General features: G+C 34.4%; 2 protein-coding genes and 1 long non-coding RNA gene across 9 annotated transcripts; 2 read left to right on the plus strand and 1 right to left on the minus strand.

The window, feature by feature from the left end:
* The first annotated feature begins 3,779 nt into the window (after nt 1-3,779).
* LOC102627319 (LRR receptor-like serine/threonine-protein kinase RPK2) lies at nt 3,780-8,354 on the plus strand. Of its 2 annotated transcripts, none has more exons than XM_006468847.4 (3): nt 3,780-7,371; nt 7,860-7,991; nt 8,112-8,354. In XM_006468847.4, the coding sequence occupies exon 1, from the start codon at nt 4,133-4,135 to the stop codon at nt 7,286-7,288; it is 3,156 nt and encodes a 1,051-aa protein (XP_006468910.2). In that variant the 5' UTR covers nt 3,780-4,132; the 3' UTR covers nt 7,289-7,371; nt 7,860-7,991; nt 8,112-8,354. The 2 variants fall into 2 exon arrangements, with proteins under 2 accessions (XP_006468910.2, XP_006468911.2); XM_006468848.4 differs by having other exon boundaries at nt 7,927-7,991.
* A 1,771-nt stretch (nt 8,355-10,125) lies between these two features.
* LOC127900397 (uncharacterized) lies at nt 10,126-11,908 on the plus strand. Of its 2 annotated transcripts, XR_008052476.1 has the most exons (3): nt 10,126-10,555; nt 11,377-11,543; nt 11,658-11,908. It is a non-coding gene; the product is annotated as an uncharacterized LOC127900397 (long non-coding RNA). The 2 variants fall into 2 exon arrangements; XR_008052475.1 differs by lacking the exons at nt 11,377-11,543; nt 11,658-11,908 and adding an exon at nt 10,940-11,167.
* A 1,695-nt stretch (nt 11,909-13,603) lies between these two features.
* On the minus strand, nt 13,604-22,227 carry LOC102626068 (uncharacterized). Of its 5 annotated transcripts, none has more exons than XM_052435286.1 (17): nt 22,013-22,227; nt 21,595-21,712; nt 21,073-21,167; nt 20,850-20,963; nt 18,347-18,451; nt 18,131-18,202; nt 17,182-17,294; nt 16,659-16,793; nt 16,272-16,340; nt 15,791-15,878; nt 15,584-15,655; nt 15,395-15,495; nt 14,905-15,022; nt 14,449-14,508; nt 14,243-14,353; nt 13,914-14,040; nt 13,604-13,811 (listed from the first exon to the last, which is right to left on the minus strand). In XM_052435286.1, the coding sequence occupies exons 2-16, from the start codon at nt 21,680-21,682 to the stop codon at nt 13,930-13,932; spliced, it is 1,452 nt and encodes a 483-aa protein (XP_052291246.1). In that variant the 5' UTR covers nt 21,683-21,712; nt 22,013-22,227; the 3' UTR covers nt 13,604-13,811; nt 13,914-13,929. The 5 variants fall into 5 exon arrangements, with proteins under 5 accessions (XP_052291246.1, XP_006468907.2, XP_006468904.2 ...); XM_006468844.4 differs by having other exon boundaries at nt 13,604-13,842; nt 21,595-21,892; XM_006468841.4 differs by having other exon boundaries at nt 21,595-21,892; nt 22,013-22,226.
* Between the last annotated feature and the right edge of the window lie 305 nt (nt 22,228-22,532).

Consider the following 22,532-nt stretch of genomic DNA (forward strand, 5'->3'; position numbering starts at 1 on the left):
TCAATCTCTCCTCCATCAAAGCACATGTAATTTATTTTTTAATTAATTTTCTTTATTTATATTTTTTTATTTAAATATGATTAGCTCATGCTATCCCCTTGTTAGGATTTTAGGGCATGTAAACCGGTTTCTTTAATTGTTGCTTAAGAAAAAAAAACAAATATTTCCATTGATCATTGCTGATAAAGCTTCAATCCATCAATGTTAAAGTTCTTAAATATCCAGGTTTTTTTTTCTACTCTCTTCTTAACTAGTTATATTATTTTATTGTTATTGTTTCTTTTTTAAATATTATTGCGTATTGTTTTCTTTTAATAATCTAGCATAATTGTTTGCTCGTTTACTCTTCTTTCCCTAAAAATATCTACTAGAAAATGTGCATCAAGATAGGAAAAACTTCAAAAAAAAAAAAAGAAAGAGAGACGAATAGAAAATTTAGTACAATCTCAAAAGGAAGTTCTTGATAAATTTGTCAAAATTAGTAAAAAAAGATGTGAATTTGAGTGAACTATCCATAATTGATCAACAAGCTCAAATTGAATTAAAAGATGATGAATCAATTAATGAAAACAATGACATTGAAGATAATAATAATCAAAATTGTGATAATATCCTTACGGGAGATTGTAATAAAAATATGAATAAAGATGAGAGATGAAACTGAAGACTTTGAAGAGTATTGTTTTTCAAATAATATTTATGGTCCTTGGGAAAATATAAATAATAAATTAAGAGATTTCCTAGGAGAGAAAGGTCCAATTAGAGATAATAATTTAATTTTTTCAAAGGATGAATTTTCTAAGCATTTCTCTACTACATATTACATTAAAAAACTACCCAATGGATAATAATAAAAAAAAAGTGGTTGGTTCATTCAAAAGATTTTGATAAAGTATATATTCTTTTTGTTGCAAACTATTCCATACAAACTCCAATAAAAGTCAACTAAGTAATGAAGGAACTAACGATTGAAAAAACCTTAGTGTTGAACTTAAAAGTCATAAAACAAGCAATGAACATATTACTAATATGAATTTATGGGTTGAATTAGAAGTAAGATTATTGAAGAAAAGAACAGTTAACAAAGATATTTAAGAAAAAATTAATAAAGAAAGAGATCATTGGAAAAAAATACTAATAAGAATTATTGTCGTTGTAAAGAGTCTTGATAAAAATAATTTAGTATTTCATAGAAAGAATGAGAAGATGTACCAAGATAACAATGAAAACTTTTTAAGTTTAATTGAAATTATTGCAGAATTTGATCCAACAATGCAAGAACATGTTAGACGTATTAAAAATGGTGAAATTCATAATCATTAACTTGGGCATAACCTACAAAATGAGTTGATACATATGTTGGTACTTGAAATAAAAAATGCAGTAATTAATAAGATTAAAGAAGCAAAATATTTCTCAATTATACTTGATTTTGCTCCAGATATAAGTCATCAAGAACAAATGTTTATTGTATTAAGATGTGTGAATATTTCGACAAACCCAATAAAAATAGAAGAGTATTTTTTTGGATTCTTAAAAGTTGATGACTCTACTAGGAAAAGCCTCTTTAATGAACTCATAGATACAATAAAAAATCTTAAACTTTACATTAATGATGTACGAGGACAAGGATATGATAATGGTTCTAATATGAAAGGAAAACACCAAGGTGTACAAAAAACGACTATTAGAAATCAATTCTAGAGCATTTTATACATCATGTTGTTGCCATTATCTTAATTTAGTGCTTTGTGATATGACTAATTCTTGTCTTATAGCTATTTCATTTTTTAAAGTTGTACAATGTATTTATTCATTATTTTCTTCATTTTCTTCTTCAACGAAGCAATGAAAAATTTTATAAAATAATATGCTTAATTAACTATCAAATCATTGTCACAAACACGTTGGGAAAATCGTTTTGAAAATGTGAAAGTAAGAAGATTTCAAGCTCCACAAATAAGAGATGCTTTACTTGAATTAGAAGAAATTAGTGAAGATAGAATTTTATCTCCTGAAGAGTCTTTTAAAATTAATTATTTTATATACATAGTTGATCAAGCTATTTCTATTAATAATGAGTAGATTTGAACAAATTCAAATGTATGAGAATATGTTTAGATTTTTGTTTAATTTTTTAAAAATTACAATTGTTAAGTGATGATGTTTTAAAAACTTATTGTGTTAATCTTGAAAATGCTTTAAAACATGATGCACATTCTAATATAGATGATTTAGATTTGTTTTCAGAGTTAAGAATTTTAAAAGAAGTTTTTCAAAGTGAAAAAAATACCCCACTTGATGTACTTAATTATTTGAAAAAAATTGATTGTTTTCCAAATGCATAAATTGCTTATAGAATATTATTAACAATACCAGTAACAATTGCTTTTGCAGAAAGAAGTTTTTCAAAATTAAATTTGATAAAAACTTATTTAAGATTAACCATGTCGTAAGAAAGACTAAATAGATTAGTTATGTTATCTAATATCTATTGAGAAAAATATTTTAGCGAAATTAGAATATAAAAATTTGATTAAAATTTTTGCATCTCATAAAGCTAGAACAATTTATTTTAAATAAATGAATTTTTAGTAATAATTTTTTTTTTGAAAGAGCTAATTGAAACAATTGGCTTAAGACCTCAAAATTGGTTGAGCCGCCCGGACAGTATGGTTGTCTGTAGGGTGCAGCATAAGGTAAGTACATGTATGTATAAAGAAACATGTCGTACATGGATGAATATTGTACCCCAATTACTAATAGCCATGCACGGCCAAGTAGTATGCTTTGCTTAAATGAATCGACGCACATAATGATTGGGTTAAAGCCTATCCTGTGAAATAATCACCGTCGATCTTCATAGATGAACATGATTGAATATTTGAATGGGAATTGGAGACAATTAATTTTGATAATTTTGAACGGCCACCTTTTAATTTGCAGAAAGTGGGGCGGGGGGGGGGGGGGGGGGGGCTTTTCTTGGCTGCATTTCTTTATACAATACTCATCACATTCACATCAGACTAAATATAATAAGAAGGGACCATGCATATGCAGTGAGCCAGCGACAGCTTTTTAATCTTCCTCTTGGTTTCTTTTTTTTTTTTATAATGCCATTGGTCGTATCGTATGAACCGTGAAGTTTCCAGGCAAGAAATCCCACGTCCCACCACGAGGTCTTTTATTAATTATTACGCTATCTTCTTCTTCTTCTTCTTCTTCTTCTTCTTCTTACCTCAGCAATACGACATGCCTTACGTATATATAGAAGATTCAATTGAAAATATTTAAATGTCGTATCTGTAAAATCCAAATTTTCATTCGTTTTTTGACCTTTTATGTCGCAATGATTCATGAGTTACAAATACTTCATAGAACTGCTAAACCAGCAGCTAAGCCGGCAAGTAATTTTTTAAACCCCAGCGCAGCCAATAATTGCATTCATGATTGGCGAAAGTGGGCAATATCGTCAAAAGGAAACTTGTAATCTACGAAAAGCAAAAGCTCAAGAGTTTCAGAAATTAAAATTTATTTAGACTATCAACTGTTATATAAATTTTTCAACTCAAGATTTTAGAGTGTGAAAAAATTTTAAAATTTTATTTTTATAATATTTTAAAATTCATACGGTTTTAAAATTTTTTTAAACTTTCCAGCACTTTAATATACCGAATAAAAAAAAACTACCATGAACTGTTACAGTGTATTATATGTATAATATCTAAATTTAGTTCTAACATGAGAGAAAGAGAGAGTAAGGAGAAATCAGTAATTTTGTAATATTATCAACTTGTAACCGTTTAGAAAAGAATTTAAATAAATAAATAGTGACGTTAAATATATATAAAAGAAAAAGAAAAAGAAATTGCATGTGACCAGCAACACCAGCACAAACAATAAACGTAAATGTACAATTTCCGTCCCTTACGCCGGCTCCTATTTGTCTTCTACGTACTCACACCTCTTAGTCTCTGTTTGCCGGATCTTTCATTTTCTTGTGACTCACTCACACTTCTTATTTTCATTTTCATTTTCATTTTCCTTTTCGTTCCTTATTTTCATTCTGATTCTATTCACTTGTTTCATTTAAACCAATTATCAATTCAAACAAGTACTTTAGAAAAAGGAAATGTTGAACGTTACGTGTCTGTTTTCGGTTTCTCGGCGGAAGCTCTACTTCGCCGCGAAAATGAAGAATCTCGTTTGTCTTCTCGTGGTTTGTTCGACATTCATGTTGTCTGGTGGAGCTAACGCTGAAAGTGTTCCCACTACTGACTCCGCGTCTCTTCTCAGCTTCAAGGCCTCAATTTCTCGCGATCCCTCCAATCTTCTCGCCACCTGGAACTCAAGCACCGACCATTGCACGTGGCACGGCGTGACCTGTGATCACTTCACCGGCAGAGTAACGGCTCTGAGAATCACCGGAAAAGCGACGCCGTGGCCGTCGAAGTCCTCTGTCATTTCCGGAACTCTCTCCGCTTCTATAGCCAAACTGACGGAACTCCGAACGTTGTCCGTTCCTCACAACTCGTTCTCAGGCGAGATTCCGGCGGGTGTTGGAGAGCTTCGGCTCTTGGAAGTATTGGAACTGCAAGGGAATAACTTCTCCGGCAAGATTCCGTACCAAATGAGCAACCTTGAGCGGCTCCGAGTGCTTAACTTGTCGTTTAATTCATTTTCCGGCGAAGTGCCGAGAGGACTGATCGGAAATGGAGAGTTAAGTGTGATTGATATGTCGAGTAATCGGCTCTCGGGTGGACTTGCGATTGATTCTTCAAGTGAATGTGAGTTTTTAACTTACTTGAAGCTCTCTGACAACTTCTTAACTGAAAGCATCCCGAAGGAAATTGGAAAATGCCGGAATTTAAAGAATCTGTTACTTGACGGAAACATTCTGGAAGGTTCGATCCCGAAGGAGATAGGAACGATTTCGGAGCTGAAAGTTCTAGATGTTTCTAGAAACAGCCTCACTGATAGGATACCGGTAGAGTTAGCCGACTGCAGTAAATTGTCAGTTCTGGTGTTAACAAATATAGATGCTAGTTTGGATTTGGATAATTCTCGAGGAGAATTTAGTGCCTTTGATGGCGGCGTGCCTTACGAGTTGCTGTTGAGGAGGAGCTTAGAGGTTTTGTGGGCGCCAAGGGCGAATCTTGGAGGCAGATTGCCTGATAACTGGAGTGAATCTTGCTCGCTGAAAGTACTGAATCTCGGGCAGAATAGTTTAAAGGGTGCCGTGCCCAAGAGTCTGGGGATGTGCAGGAATTTGACTTACTTGGATTTGAGTTTGAATAATTTGGAGGGGTATTTGCCAATGCAGCTGCCAGTTCCGTGTATGGTGTATTTTAATGTTAGTCAGAATAACATTACTGGTGTTCTTCCGAGGTTTGAGAATGTTAGTTGTGATAATCATTTTGGTTTTCAAGATTTGCAATATGCTAATGTTCCTGTTATGGGTTCGATTTCAGATGAGAATTTTGTGATTATTCATGATTTTAGTGGTAATAAGTTTCTTGGTTCTTTACCTTTGTTCGCTATAGGAGATGGATTCTTGGCAGCTAAGTATAAGCCCCATTACAGATTGTTACTGAACAATAATATGTTTAATGGTTCAGTTCCTGGGGAGAGAATTTCAAAATGTAATGATTTGCAATCATTTTCAGTGAACTTGAGTGCAAACCTGTTATCGGGTATGAGTTATGAGGCATTTCTTCTTGATTGCGTACAACTTGTGGAGTTTGAAGCAGCGAATAATCAGATTAGTGGGTCAATTGCTGCTGGCGTTGGTAAGTTGATGAAGCTACAGCGACTTGACTTGAGAGGAAATAGAGTGTCCGGTTCTCTGCCTGATGAGTTGGGGAAGTTGAAATTTTTGAAATGGATCTTGCTTGGAGGAAACAATTTAACGGGAGAAATTCCATCCCAATTTGGTCATTTGATTTCTCTTGTGGTTTTAGATCTTTCTCACAATGCTCTCACAGGATCTATCCCTGCAAGTTTAACAAAAGCTACAAAGCTTGAAAGTTTGTTTCTTGCCCACAATAGGCTTTCTGGAGAAATACCTGTGTCTTTCTCGACCCTTGTCAATCTTTCTGCACTGGATCTTTCTTTTAATAACCTTTCAGGCCATATTCCTCATCTACAGCACCTTGATTGCATTGCATTCAAAGGAAATAAGTATCTGGCTTCATGCCCGGATACAAATGCTACTGCCCCAGAAAAACCTCCAGTCCAACTTGATGAAAAGTTGCAGAATGGGAAGAGATCGAAAGTGTTCATCATTGCAGTGGTAACTTCTGCTTCTGCTGTTCTTTTAATATTCCTTGTGATAATTTTTGTTATTTTAAGGAGAAAGTTTGGAAGAATTGCTAGCCTGAGGGGAAAAGTGATGGTGACCTTTGCAGATACTCCAGCTGAACTGACCTATGACAATGTTGTTAGAGCTACTGGAAATTTCAGTATTCGGAATCTAATAGGGACAGGTGGTTTTGGGTCAACTTACAAAGCCGAATTAGTCCCAGGTTACCTAGTGGCTGTAAAGAAGCTCTCCATTGGAAGATTTCAAGGAATCCAACAATTTGATGCTGAGATAGGAACTCTAGGACGTATTCGACATAAGAATCTTGTAACTCTTATTGGATATTATGTCGGAGAAGCTGAGATGTTCTTAGTTTACAACTTTCTTTCTGGTGGAAACCTTGAGACTTTTATTCACAAGAAGTCGGGAAAAAAAATTCAGTGGTCAGTGATTCACAAGATAGCCATCGACATAGCACAGGCACTGGCTTACCTCCACTACTCTTGCGTACCCCGGATAGTTCACCGGGATATCAAGCCCAGTAACATCCTTCTTGATGAAGAGCTTAATGCTTATCTATCAGACTTTGGGTTGGCTAGGCTTTTAGAAGTTTCTGAGACTCATGCCACAACAGATGTTGCAGGCACTTTTGGGTATGTGGCACCAGAATATGCTACAACATGCAGGGTATCAGACAAAGCAGATGTGTATAGCTTTGGTGTGGTGCTGTTAGAATTGATATCAGGGAAAAGGTCTCTTGATCCATCATTTTCCGAGTATGGCAATGGGTTCAATATTGTCTCATGGGCCAAGTTGCTGATCAAGGAGGGGCGTTCTTCTGAGCTTTTCTTGCCAGAATTATGGGAGGCAGGGCCTCAAGAAAATTTATTGGGAATGATGAGGCTTGCATCAACCTGCACAGTGGAGACACTTTCCACACGTCCATCAGTTAAACAAGTTCTTATAAAATTGAAGCAGTTGAAATGATGAAAGCATCTCGATTCCTGGCAACGGACATGATGGAAGCTGTGAAGATGCTCATGTCAGCTGGACAGTCTGTATTCTTCGTGGTAAGGCCATCCTATGATAAAAAAAAAAAAAATTCTTTCTGATTATTGTGTGTACACTGCAATTTCATATATATTTCCAGCCGTGCTCAAATACTAACTTCTATCAAATTCACTTTCAGAAAAAAAAGTTTGCCGTATTCCTTGGATTTAATTAGCTCTGCTTTTTTGCTCACACTTTTTCTTAGTCCTAATTCTTGAAAGATTTTGAAAGAAATCTAGGTGTAATAGTTTTGAAAAGAAGATTAAGACATAAGCTGCAACTTTTTGACTGAATTATAGAATGCATGACGTGATCGTGCATGTAAACACCTTTTTATAGAATGCAAGATGTGTTAGTGCATGAAATCACTTTCTGAAACAAATTTATTGACTAATGACATCGAATACCTTTGAAGATTCTGCGTTACTTTCTCTCTGTGCCAAACAAATGCCTAAAACTTCAGAATTGAATGTTCAAAATTTATTTGTGTTGTTCTCATGCTATAAAGGAGGGTGGCAGTAGTAGATATACAACAAAGCAACGTGATCTCATCTTCTCGTTTTGGCTGCTTACAGACGCTTTCCAATGAGACTATTTGTGTCTGGGCATTACCCTTCAGTCATCATTGCCGGCGCACAAGGTCCGTTATGCTGTCAATTCTCTCAGCACTTTTTCTGTGACTGCATTAGAAAAATCTTCTTACGGCTTTGATGCATTGTCATGTTAGCAATCAACTAAACCAGTGACCTCTCTTTCACAGGCTAATTCAAGGGCTGTTGAGAGGGCAAAGCTTATGCAATTTTAAACAGCAATCTGTGATCTGTCAGCATGGCATGTTGTCTAGATAATGCCCAAGTGTCTGCAGCTATCTCTTTACCAACCGTTTTGTAAATAGAAACCAGAAATTCATTTATTCCATTTCAAATTCTAGATTGTAATAACTTTCTCAAACAATATTTGTACTAAGATTCTATATTCCTATGTAAGACAGCTTAACATGCTATGTCTTGTTGCCGACTGAGCATGTAGATGTTTGACTAGATACACGGAAGCATCTGTAGATACACAGTAAACAGCAGTTGCTTTTTTCACTTGGCCTGCCTAGTTTTTTCTCTATATCTGGAATGACCCGATGACCCCTAAAAGCAAAGATTCAGGAATTTCATTTCTGCTAATTCACGCACAACCAATCGGGCCACAAAATTATCATCTACATGAAACAACAATGAGTAAAATAGGCTGGAAATGAAGCCACTAAGGTTCTTGAGTGCCACAGTTAGGCTTTTCAACGATTACAATGTAGACAAAATCACATCTTGACTAAATTTGAACTACAATTTATGTCTTGACAGCGCAATCAACAATCAGTTGTCGATTGCCATCCATTTCGCATCTGCCCCGACCTCAATTCCGACTGCCTGAGACTGCATGGATGGCCACTCATGCCTTTCAAGTGGGTTCCCAATCATTATGCCATTCACATTGGCCATTGCATTCCTTAATTGTAGTAAGCTCAGCCATCGTGTTCTCCCTAGTAAAGGTCATCAGGGCCCTCATTTTTTCCGTCCTTGATGCGCATTGTAACTACACCAACATATAATTTATCCGCAAATTGACAAATGATGCTTGAATCAGGTGTCACTTTACATACTCGTTAAGAGGCTTGTAGCTTCACAGTAAACGGCTAGCTCCATAAACCTATAACCTCTTAGCCTGAATAAACGTTATAATTATCTTTTGACACTCTTCGTTTGCTACTTCAGGAGCATATAAATAGTCAAGCCATCATATATTAATTTTGTAACATATACACTTCATGATTTTCATGCCTTGTATACGTGGTTTAATACAAAAAAAATCATATAGACTTTCAAACTATTAACCATTAACCTTTTCGAAGTTATTATTTTTTTTTAAATTGCCGCAAAAGAATAAATTGATCGTTTATCATAAAATATTTAATTCTAACTCCTTAAAGGAGATGATAATAAAGAAAAAATCACGATATTTTAATTTGTAAAATTCTTTAGGAATGATAAAGGAATTATAATTTATTAATTTTGTAGTCCTTCTAAATCACGATGGTGAATAAAATAACAACATTTATCGTCTATCAAGGACATATTTGAGCCGTAGCAATTTTCTTATGATTTCTTTTTCATTTAATTAGTATAAGAAAACCATATGTATGATCTTCCAAAATATTTCTTCAATGTTGATGATAATATTTTTCCTTCATATTTATAATCTTTCCTCCTATGTGCAAATGATAAATGATGGAGGGAAACCACCCGTTTTGAAATTCTGTTGTCCTTCAAGGACAAGATAATGAACAATATCATTAATTTTAATATAGTTCTTCAGGAAAATATAGTTACAGAAATTCTCATCATAGTGCGATCCTTTGAGATGCATTCTAATTTTTTTTTTTCATTATATATTACAATATTCACACTTCAAGGTGAAATTTTAACACCAAAAATACAAAACCTTGTAATTCTTGTCCAACATAAAGAAAAATAGCATCAAGACAAAATCATTGTTGATGGATGGCTAATTGCATCAAGAAAATAAGTAAAAAATGAATAAAGATACAATTTTCAAATGTCCATAATATAAATTATTCGAAATATAAACTACCAAATGATTATGAAGTTAGATAAATTAAGATATTAGAAATATCGAATGTCAATAAACTTTCACACCTTTGTCCAGAGATACCGTTACAGAGCAGACGAGAGAGAGAAGAAATTAAAACCCCAGTCATAGGGTAAGCTTACTATACATTTTATGTAAGAAACATAACTGATATGACTATTTAATTGATGTAAGTGCAACACGTGTTAATTTGGGAGGAGTAATAAAAACTTGTTGAAACCGGATGGAAACCGGTTGCAAAATGGGTCAACGGTAAAGTCAATCCCATGCGTTTATCATTACAGCCGGTTGAAGGTAAGGTGGTAATCACTGAAAATTTTGAAAAGAAAGGAAAAATTGGAAAGAGAAAAAAATTTACGCGACTTTTGAAAGAGGATTATTGAAGAAGCAACAGCTCGCTGCTGCAACTAAATATGCAAAAATTTCATATAGCTTTATATTTGATTGTATTGAACAAAGGCTGAAAATCGAGGGGGAAAAAAATGGTTTCAGAGTTCTGTCCGTTACTAGTACATGGAGAAATGACGGGGAGCTGCAGTTTCACAGGTTAGAGAGTGTTTGAAAAATTTATAATATATTTCGTTATTTTTTTCCGTTGGAATAATGAACTTGTAATATCAGCGATTAATTTATCCTGCTTGAAAGTCTTAAATGGACCATATTCATCAAGTGTTCGATGAAATGTCTGAATAGCGTTAGCCCGGAAATATTTGGCTAAAATTGATGAATATATTTGGTTAATATGATGAATATATGTGAGGTTTGTATGCTGGTGATTGATTCTTCTGCTGCTGTTGGATTCTTCTGCTGAGTATTTGTAGTTTGGTTTATTTATTAATACAAATGAGGGTTGTATGCCGCTGCTAGCTTCTGCTGCTGTGCATCTGTACTTTGGTTTGTTTAGTATCTCTGTTTTGAGTTGTTATTCAGAGCCACCATGAATCATGTTACGTTGTAGTTCCCTGAGAATGAAGGAAAGAAGCTAAATTACCTTCTTAATTTCATTTTTCCATAACAATATTTTCTCTTCTTTTGGGTTCTGTAGAATTAATAATTTTCTCCTTTCCTTTTATCCTGCTCTCTCTGTTTTGGCAGAGTACGATGAATATATAGGAGTTATATAGAATATATTCTATTCTGTACAATATTTTCCTTTTATTCGCGGTGCCATTCTTTGTAATTGTATTTGTGCAGTTCGTACAATTCAATGCAATGCCTGCAATATCTGTAATTCAAAACTAGAATATATTAATCAGTTAACAAATTGAAACCTTGAAGTCCTTGCTAAATTAAGGGAAAAAGTTTAAATTTTGGCTTTGTTATTAGCATTTACAGAAATGGAGCTTCAGAATATTTTGTTTATTTAGATTAGGGATGCAATAAGAAGCAAGAGTGGGTGCAGTGCTGACAGAGCGCCAATAATCTTTTGATACTTTAGTTAGTTTTGCTCTGAAGTTACATGATCCATCACCATTTATGACACCTAAGAATGAAAGAAGAGGTGCATCTTGGAACAAATGCAGAATTGGAGAAGGTGAGAAAAAAACTCCAACAATGACGTTGGCCATTGCATATTTCGTGAAATTTTTTTGTTATTATCTTGGTTGATATGTAATTTGACGGAACTTTTGGTTAATGTCAAATGTAGATGTGTCAGTGCAACAATTAGGAAGTTTGTGGGTTGCGTCCCAGCCCCAGGAGGCAAAGTTGGTAATTATTTATTCAAAGAGAAAAAAAATTGCAGAACTAGATGCACAGAATGGAAGAAGGCAGCATGGGAAATGATGTTTTTACGTTTATGTGTGTATATTGTAGAACTTGTATATGTATATAAAGCTTTGTTATGTTTTACCCGATATGTAAATAAAACATAGAGCTTCTTATGTTATGTTTGTTAATTTAAGCAATTTTTTTGGTCAATTAGAAGTGTTATAAAACTATAAATGTATGTGTTAGTGTAACTTGAAATTTATCAACAATATATATATATATATATTGTAATAGTTTTTAGGTGCGATTCGATTGAATTAGGGAGTAGATGCTTTAATAATTATTTCAAATGTTATATAAGTATGAAATGCGAAAATAAGACTTAAAAATATTATACTTCCTTTAATATCTTCTTGGACTACACTGTGTAATTCGTAATTTCTGCCACATTCCAGCGCCTGTAGCTTCGATTTTATGGGGCTGCAATTTTTTTGGTTTCCCTAATTTTTTATATGAAAAAATGAAATAGGAATTTGGTTATCTCATTTGCTGCTTCTGTTGCTTTCCACTTTCAAAACCTAATTACTATACTTTCTGTCTTCAATTTTCTGGATTTTCCAGCGACCACTCATCACTTATCATTTCCATCTAAAATTGTCTTTTCCGACTAATCCCTTAGCTTGCTTTTTTCGACAACCGTTTTAGCAGGTAGCCATTCTTTTGTTTTTAAAAATGAATTTCCAACCACTACCTGAACCTAATTTTACGTTATGTTTCACCACACCTGTTGGATCTGCAAATTGAAGAATCCAACGATTCATGTTCTCGGAATGTTACTTACATCAAATGTAAGTTAAGCGTTGCCCCAGTCATAAGCTTCTCTATGTCTTTCGCAAATGAATGTCATCTTACAGCTTTAGAGACCGTACGGCTTTAGCATGGGAAATTCAAAAGAGGGCAAGTAAGGAAGGAAATTTGGGGAATAAGATTATGATAAATTTGGAGACATGTCTGCAATATCACTGGCTGTGGCAATTAAGTACTTTTTTTGGGGGGGTGGGGGGGGGGGGGAATAAAAGACACTTCAATTGACAAAGGTTACTAATGTAACAAAGGCATCTAATATAATTTATCTCTGCCCAAATGAATTTAGATTTGTCTCGAAATTCTAATTTCAGTGATCAGTTGGATAAAATTATTTGAATGAAAATCACTCCACTGTATCTTTTGGGGAAAAAATTTATTAATCTATTTATCACCATCAATGTGTTGACAAGACATTGGAATATTTTAAAAATGTTTCACAAATATTGACATGGTTAAGCATTTTATCATTTGCTGTTTCAAAACAGTCTAGGTACGAAGGAAAAGCCAAAAAAAAGAAAAAAAAAATGATGAGAATCATAAGATTTAATGCAGAATCCGTTGTAAATGAGAGTTTCATCTTTAGAACTTACAACTGTCAGGCATGTCCTCGGTTTCTTAGTTGAAAGGACAGTTGAAGAAATTATCCTATCAAAGACAAAGGTTAGCTCTTTGGATTGTGATCTTGCTGGGAAAAATCCAGTAACACTGGGGATGTCGCTGATTGCCTACAATCATCAGCAGATCAGCGCAGGGCAGGCCAACACCGTGAAACGAGTAGGTACACTTTCCCCTTTTCTCCATGAAAAAGAAATCAGCTTTGTCTCAAGAAAAACGAGTAGGTACACTATCAAGGATATCACCTTTTACATTCGCTTTCTACGAGAGCAGTAATGTTATAAACACAAAGTAGGAGTACAAAAACAATGCTATAAAGTTTGAATGAATACAGCACCGATCCTAAGCGTGTAATTTAACTACAAAGCACCAAATGAGGGCGATAGTATGTACCACGTCATATGAATGCAAGATATAATCCGCGATTTCTAATTTCTTTGTTTATAAACACACAGTCCTCCGCAGAGAAAAACCAAGAATTACATTATGCACAAAAGCTACATGCAAAGAATGGAAAGTAAACAAGAATTGAGAATCACATTATATGAACGATCAAAGTAAAAAATAACTGCAACATATGTTGTTGAGTGGAATCTACCATCCCAGAGATCTGTCAAAAAGTGCAACAAGAGAATTATCACCTGCGGTTCATTCAAAAGCATCGGTACATCGAAGTTGCTTTGCTACAAATAGCTGACAAACAGAAGCTCACCTTCTCAAAGCAGGCATCAAGTTGTACTGATACCCTGTTGTGCCTTGAGGACCATCTCCTCAGTGGTGGTCCCAATGATCTCGTTAGCACGTTTCAGCCCGACGCAGTAATACCGGCCGATAGTATCCTATATTTGAAGATTGTTCTATAGTTAGAAGAAATGCCAAATGAATGAACTTACTTGACCTTAATGTAAAATGTTATCACATGATGTAATCAACTTCTGTTATCCACCACTACATGCACCACAAGCCTTCTGGAATATGCAAAGACAAAAAGACGGGATGCTATCCATGATGAGTAATATGAGGAACTCCGGTGAGTCTCACCCGAGCAACAATGCCCAACTTCTCTAACTTATGAACAGCATCATCCACATCAAAGTTACAGCTCTCACCAAACTCTTCTTTAATTAGCTCCTCACACCGCAGATCCAGATCCTATTTCACATTATCACAAAGTCAAACATCAGAAATGATACAAGTGGTGTACAGTAAACAACAAATACCCAGCAATGACTAATTGTTTTGCATACCTGTCTTGTTGCCTTGCCCTGTTCCATCAATATAAAGAATGAAATGATCACCTCTTTGACCTGCGCAATTACAACTTATGGTAAGCAGTTGATGAGATGTAAGTAGATACAATGTGTCCCCAAATTAAACCAATCTTTTAAAATATACCAAAATAAATTAATTACTGCTTAAACACTTAACAATGTCAAAATTGAAAACATTACATCAAAGTTAAAATATTATCATGTCAGATCTCTAACAAAGATTTGGATGGCTTGTCAAACAGTCAAAGATTTCAAACTACTATTGACAAAGAGGTCAAACTGCATAAAGCCAATGAATGAATAAAGAACTTTTGTGTACAGATATTCATCTATAAAACAATTCCATCAATAAAAACAATTAATGATCACCAAGGAAATATGAACTAGGACATATTTGATAGTTCTAAAGATTTCATCAAGCTCAATACTTACTTCTTGTTGAATCACATCATCGCACAAGTGAAGAAGGGTACCCTTTCCACTATCTAGCTGTTTGTCATACATGGACTGTGTGATCATATTCTGATATGCAGCCATGTTTTGCTGAAACCTGCAGCCAGTAGAAGAAACAATCAAACAATTGCCAAATTAGCAGATGACTCAAGTCAAGAAATAACTACTGGACGAACTGAGTCGCCTGATTATCCACACATACAGCCAGTCAATGCCCAGGAGAGAAATGAGAATAGTCAACTTCAATGATCAGTTTGTGGCCAAATTTTCCATTACCTTATGATATTCACATTATAGATAATACATTAACAGACAGAATATGAATTCTTTCCTTCCCATTCCCAATTTTTACTATAATGGACACGTTCACATGTATCAATAAGCCGCAAAATATAAAGAGAAGAAAGAGAGCTCCAAAGTTTGATATTTTCTTTCTCTTTTCTTCTAGGGGATCGTTGTAGGAACTCACGTGAAGTATGTCTTAGCACAGTAACCAATCACCGTGGAAAGGATTGCCATGCCAACCCAAAGATCAATTTCATGCAGTTGGGCAGAAGTAATCACGGCAACCTGTCGGTAAGATACATAAATTATTTGAATAAGATGGAGGATAGACAAAAGATAAAACAATCACCAAAGAACTAATTGCTAAACTGACCAGTCCAACCACAGCGGAGACAAGGAACTTGACCCAATCTAATGGTGTTAATCCTGGATTTTTCTTTTCAGGCTGTTAAAGGCATAGAGAAAAGAGTCCTCATATGAGATCGTAGCTTTTGCAGGCTTGTTGATAAAAGAAGAGACTACACAAGATTAATAAACAAGACAGAGAGAGAGAGAGAAAGAGGCAGCTAAAACAACTTACAAGAACTATTTCCATATCAGCCATTGGAATATTTCTAAAATGTTTGAGATATACTCCCCGTTCTGCTTTGGATTTGGTACTTGCTTGCCTTTACAATGACCATTATTGTTAGATGTCGCTAATCATCTTTCATAATGGTTTCAGAACAGTCATCAGAGGCATCAATTTAAAAAAACATTCAAGGTACTCTTTCAGAAAAAGAAAGAACAAGTAAATGTGCATTCAATGGGCCATTAGAGTAGCAACCATAAACTCTCTATGCATCTTGTCTCAATGTACTCTCAATTTTTTTTGCTAAAAGGATTTCATCCCGCATCAAGAAACAAATTGATCACAAGAACCTTATTTGTTCAACAGTCACCATCAAAATGTTCAACTTTGCAATAACACTCACCACCAATAGGTTGCATGTCAATAGAACAATATTCTGAAAGTTAATAGCGAAAAATAAAATTAAACAAGATAGAAGAAATGAAAGGACCTGTAAAGAACAATTATCCTGTCAAAGGTGGGCTCTTGGATTGTGACCTTGCCCAGCAAATTGCGAAAACTGGGAGAGCAGAATAACAATGTCAATGACCAGTGATACTTAACCAGAAACTTTTTGTTACAATAGAAACATCCAATCAACTGACTCATAAAAACAAATTCAGAGTATTCAAGACAAAATTAGACAATTTCTAAGTTAGCAGGATAAATTCAGATACAAATAACTGAAATTTTAGAATTCAAACAATAAGTCTATCTGAAGTTTGTTCTACGAACCTCCTGAAATGGCATGCAACATAACCAAGATAAGCGCACAGAACTATGTAGCAGAAAAAATACAATCCTATAGTAACAACACTACCATGCTGTAATTTACAACCTTAGTTCCATATTTTCAAGTCGATGTCGTTCAACGGATAGATCATTCTGCTCTGTTTCAGAGTTAATTTCATCATCCTTCTTTGGGTCTGGTTTATGTCGTCTTTTAGATCTTCTGGACAAAAGTTTTTCTAGCCTGCAAGCACCATAACCTTAGAAAAGATTAGAGAGGAAAAGCATAAAGCAGGTCAAACTTATAAGTACGGGAATAAGAAAAACGCTTTTGAGCCATTCCAATGCTAAACTATCTTTTTAACCTAGAAGTTCAGAGTTTAGAAACCATAAAAATTAACCAACTGCCATTTGGCCAGGATTTGCTCAAGCCAGCTGATTATATCAATTTCGAAGAAAAAAAAAAGAAAAAGCTAAATCCGATATGTCAATTTTATTGAACAATATGCAGCAAAAAAGGTTAGAATGACAAAAAATGCTTTCAATTGCACAAATTGACTTGTGTGTAGTCAAATATTGTATATTCAGCAAAATCCACCAATGAGACAATTTCAGTCCAGAAATATACTAACCCTGTTCGTCTCATGAGAAATGACCAAAACTGACCAATAAGCATGTCCACTTTCTCCATGAAAAAGTAATCAGTTGTCTGATCAACTCCAATACCGCGCCGAAAGATCACATACTACAGATAAAACCACAGTACAATTCAGCTTTCTTCAAGTCTATCGTTTAGACCAAAGTTCAGAACCAAGTTATTAATTGTCACATTAATTTTCAACGTCGATGCTTGTTCAATTTTTGAAGAAATGAAGGAACTGAATATAAAGAAATCCCTAAAATACAGGATCTCCCAACTGTTGAACTTCTTTGATGTTGACAAGTGGGCTGTGATATCTTGTCAAAGAAAACATCAAATTTATCCCTACTTTAAATCTTCATGCTTAATCCAATGAAGCATACATTCTAAGCATAATCAGACAGCGAGGTTGAGAACAAAAGTATATTTAAGAAATTTAAATAATGCAGACAACACTACTTTAACATATTATGCATGCGTGGGGAACACATTTTAAGGACATATGCAAAATAAACCTAGTATAAACATTTTACGGACATGTAAAATTAACCTAGTATAGCCAATTTAAAATCTTTAAGGAAGCAACTCCAAACTCAAAAGTATCATACAAATTTAGGCTCCATTGGGTTTTGTGGTGTTGTGGCTTTAAACCACAGTTGCTACAAATAAAAGCTATAGCCATGAAATAAAAGTTGATAGTATTTGGAAAATACGACTTATAAATCATAATTTTGACGAAATTACTAAAGGAAAAATAGATTTTTCACCAAAAAACTGTGGGGTAAAATTACTTAACTTCCAAACTACAATTGCATATGTTTACCAAACACCTTAGAGCTGGGGTCTTCCCTCAATCAACAGTATATTCCCAAGCAGACAACCACATCACAAAAGGAATTTCATACAACTCAAAACCTTCAGTGCTAAACTTAGCGGAATACCTTATCAGCAAAGTCTGGAAGATGGTCGTGGTGATGCTCTTCAAAATATCTCTTCAAAAGCTTCTTGTCAAGCTACATTCGCCAAAAAGGGCACATTGAGATCAGCTTAAAAGCTCAGGAAAGCACTTAAAGATGTGCACCTTGAGACTTAGAGCATGTTTATTTATGTGCATCACCATGAAATGGAACTTTTCCAACAAAATTGTGATTACAAACCTTAGATTCATTGACAGTGATTGGAAGATGTAAAAGATACTGCCCTGAAAGTGCAACATCAATTTCTTCATCGGTTGTTATTTTGAAGTTGCTCTTGTCCATTACCTGCATAAAAGGAAAGTATGAAAACATTACAAAATGGCTTATTGGTGATTTGAAAAGTTGCATGCATATCCTCATTATAGTTATTACTATTAGTTTCCTACAAGAAACAAGAAATTTTATTAGACCATACATTAGCAGTGTCAGGTTAGAGATCTCAATATTATTTTTTCAGAACTTCAATGTTACTTTGTCAAATTAAGTAAATACTATCAACATTTGCCAAAGGTATTAAGTTCACAAGTTTCAGCAACCAGCCAAATCCATAAAACAAATTTTAACCTAAGCTTGCCTCTTTTTACAACAAAAGATTACCGAATTATTCACCCAATACCTAACTTAAATTCTTATGTTACATATACTATCCTACAAATACAATTGCCATTCTCCTTCATTTCCATCTGTTTGCGCCCCTCATTTCCCAAAGGGTTGCACCTGGTCTCGCGCATCCTCATTCCCAGGATATAATGATTTATTCCAGAGGAGGAATATGCAGAACAAACCCTCAAGAATCCAACTAATTAATTCCGCAAAAAAGACAGCTGGAAACCAGAATGATAACAATAAAATCCAGAATTTTTACCTGGAATCACATCATGAGACCAAACCACGATGAAGCACAAAATGGGTATCATACCCAAAACAGTGTGCTAGCTTCATAAAGGCACAATGACATGTGTAGCTAGGCAGAAAGGGATGACAGAAGCCCTTGGAAATAGGAATCAGGACAAGCCCCAATTCCACATCACCAAAGAAATGCCTATAAATAAAGAACCACAACATTGCATAGGGGTCTTTTGCCAGATTTAGAAATTCACAAAGAAAGTCGAAACCCCTGTCTCTGTCCTTATTTCTTACTTCGATATCTTGCCTTTGAACAACCCACTGACTTGGGCGTCATAGTACTGGTCACAGGTACCCCACTCCTAGTCATCAATATACAGCTTGAAGAAAGTTATCCACAATCAACCCTCTCTCAGTAAGGTAAAAACTTAATCCCTCACCATCAAACTCCAATACCAAATAAAAAGGCATTTAACAATCAGAAAGCAACTAAATTTTCCTCACACTAAGCTAGCTACCTCCAAAGATTTAAGATATGGTCATTCTCTAGGTCAAGGGTTACTCCATGCACCTTTGCCTTGCCTCCTGCCCATTTGTTGTATGTTAAAAGGGGTTTGTCTTTCAAAAGGCTAAGCACATGATCCTATTTTTATTGTTAAAGACACAACCAATTAAGATTCATTGTGTGGCAAACTTTGTTTTCTTCTTTTTCATTTTTCGGGTCGAACCAGCATGTGACAAGGGATGGAGATTGGTAAGATTTTTAATTCAAAATTCTCTGATGGATGAGAAAAAATAATGAGAATGCAGCTATCTCAAGTCTCAACTTCACTAAATAGAAGAATTATGTTTCAGGACACTTGAGAGGCTCCATAAACTTCCATGCACCAAAGAATGGAATGCAAATTAAAATTATACTTTTGATCTACAAATTTGGCAGTAATATCTGCTATTCACCATCTTTTTTTTTTTTTTTTTTTTTGGGCAGTTGTTCTCTTCAGTTCTTTTTGACTTACAGATGCAATTTAAAAGATGATGAGTAAAAGAAAGTAGCCATAATACCTCAGTTGTTCTCTTCAGTTCTTTTTGACTTACAGATGCAATTTAAAAGGTGATGAGTAAAAGAACGAGGAAATTGCACGGGATATGACTCAATACTTGCTAAATGCCAAGACTATGACCCAATTATTTACATGCCAAGACTATGACCCAATAACAAGTGAAAGTACACAAATACCCTTATAAGTAACTAAGTTAAAAAAATAAAAGAAAACTTGAGTTAGGAAGTTTAGGAAGGCATTGAACTTGTATTCATTACTTTGATTAATTCATTTACCGTTATACAAGACAATAACACGTACCATATCCATTTACCTAAAAATTATGTGATGACAGAGTAAGAATATTAACAAAAATAAGCTGTTAAAAGTTCTTCTAGACTTTTGTGCTTCAGTTCTAAACTTCTAGATTTATAGACTTATCTACAGGTCCACAAGTCTATAAGTAAAGAAGTCGCGAAAACGATAACCATGATAAACAAACTCATTTCGGCAGCAAATTTGATGTGTAAAAATTGTGTTGAAGAATTTTTTGGAATCTGTTTGAATTTGTGAAGGGAAGGTGATGATTTTAGTAAGTGTTTGATAACAACTTAGAATGCTGGGCGCATTATAGTGCTGGGTGCATGCTTTTGTTGGAGATGATAAGGGCATTTTAGACTAGGGATCACCAAAATGTCATACAAATTTAATTGAGTAAAAGTTGTCATATTTATGTAAACCGTACATGATTTTGTCATATATAAATAAAAAACCCGAAAAGAACATAGCAAAAATACCTGAAACACATATGTAAGGAAATTCTGTTCAAGTACATCAATTTCCTCAGGAGATAAGTTCTGCTGCTCCAACTTCTGAGCCCCTGATACAGGATCAAAGAGAGAGTACAGTTGCTGCAAACATTGTAAATTTGTAGTTAAATTACGACAAAAAGGACAAAACACTGCCATAGCAAACTAAATAATAAACTGAATAAAACCGAGTTAAGAGGAAACAAGCTACCATCAAATCCTCAAACTGTAGCATATACCAAGCCCGAATAGTGTACTCAACTCTCTTGCAAAGCTTTAGAAACTCAGCCCGGTCAGAACTGTGTTCTGCAGAACAATAAAAAAAATTGCATCACCGTCAAGCAAACCAAAATGGAAAAGTAAGTAAATAAATATATCTAGTAACATAATAGAATTTTTTTTAAAAAAGAAATATATTGGTGTTTATTAATTCACATATAATAAGAAGGGGCAAAAAAAGGCAATGCTCATAATCCACATTTAACCCAAAAAAAATACCCATTAGCCAAATTACAATCTAAACCAAACCCTTCTTTCGTTTTCTTTCTAAATTTAATAACACCCAAGACATCCATTCTCATTTTTCTTGCTGGGGTATCACTAATTTCACACAAAATTGAACATAAATTAAATCCAAAGCAAGAAAAAAATCAAAGAAAGGAAAAAAAAAAGCGTTAATGAAGCCAAAAAAAAGAAAAGTAAATGCAAACATAAAAAAGTGAAATTGAAATACCAATGAGGTTGGCCAAAGTCATGATAAGCTTTGGTTTGAGAATGGGGATGACAGATTCCCGTTCCAATCGAATCACTTCTTTCTTCATGCTTTCGTTAGTTTCTGTCTCTCTGAGTCTCTGAATTCTCAAGGCGTTAAGAAGTTGTGATTTTCAAAGGCTTTTCAAGGGGTTATAAAAACTAAGAAGCAAGATAAGAATATTGGAGAGATTAAAATTTAAATGAAGGGGCTTTGTATTTGGAATTTGATTATATGCTTTGCAAACAAGGCATCATCAGACTCGCATCACCGAGTTTGCCTTAAAACAAAACCAAAATAAATAAATAAATAAATAAATAAAAAAAGAGCCGTAACTGATAGCCAACTCACTCAGCAGAAGGCAACAAAACACAACACAACACAACAACCAGTTGCGTACTTGCGTTTGATGTTTAATTTCTGTCCTCAATGACTATATCTGTTAAGACCCTTCTAGTTGTTGCTGCAACCGGAGCGAAGATTTTCCTTCCTCTATTCAAAAAGATAAAACTACTGTTCGATCTCTTTTGTTAAATAATTTATTTTTATTTATTGTTTTTATGGGGTTCCATTTTTGGCAATTGAACTCGTTCGGTTACTTGCTTATTTATTATGTTCGTACGGTCATCCCAAACTTCAATTGCACTCCTTGTGAGTTAGAAGTAACTTTTTGTTTGTAGGGGGCTCCAATGAATAAATATGCTGTCACATGCTAAATCCAACTGCATTTTATTTTCTTTATTTAGTTCAGTACTTTCCATTCTTCTCATCTTCAATGATTATGGGCTTCAATGATGATAAGGCTAGTGGTAGTTTATGATATGATTTTAGAATATTTCAATACAAGTAGTTTCAAATTTTATAAAATGTTTAATGTGGATAGTGTAGAGGGATCTCTGGACCATAGCTTGAAAATTTAC

This window comes from Citrus sinensis, chromosome 2 (genome assembly GCF_022201045.2).
Source record: "Citrus sinensis cultivar Valencia sweet orange chromosome 2, DVS_A1.0, whole genome shotgun sequence".
Classification (NCBI taxonomy): Eukaryota; Viridiplantae; Streptophyta; class Magnoliopsida; order Sapindales; family Rutaceae; genus Citrus; species Citrus sinensis.

What these genes read in the sequence shown, in the direction of transcription:
- LOC102627319 (XM_006468847.4), top strand. Translation starts at nt 4,133, where the DNA reads ATGTTGAACGTTACGTGTCTGTTTTCGGTTTCTCGGCGGAAGCTCTAC.
- LOC102626068 (XM_052435286.1), bottom strand. Translation starts at nt 21,682, where the DNA reads ATGAAGAAAGAAGTGATTCGATTGGAACGGGAATCTGTCATCCCCATT. An exon ending in GACTTTGGCCAACCTCATTG is followed by an intron (nt 21,168 to 21,594) that starts GTATTTCAATTT and finishes ATTGTTCTGCAG; the next exon opens with AACACAGTTCTGACCGGGCT. An exon ending in TCACTGTCAATGAATCTAAG is followed by an intron (nt 18,203 to 18,346) that starts GTTTGTAATCAC and finishes TGGCGAATGTAG; the next exon opens with CTTGACAAGAAGCTTTTGAA.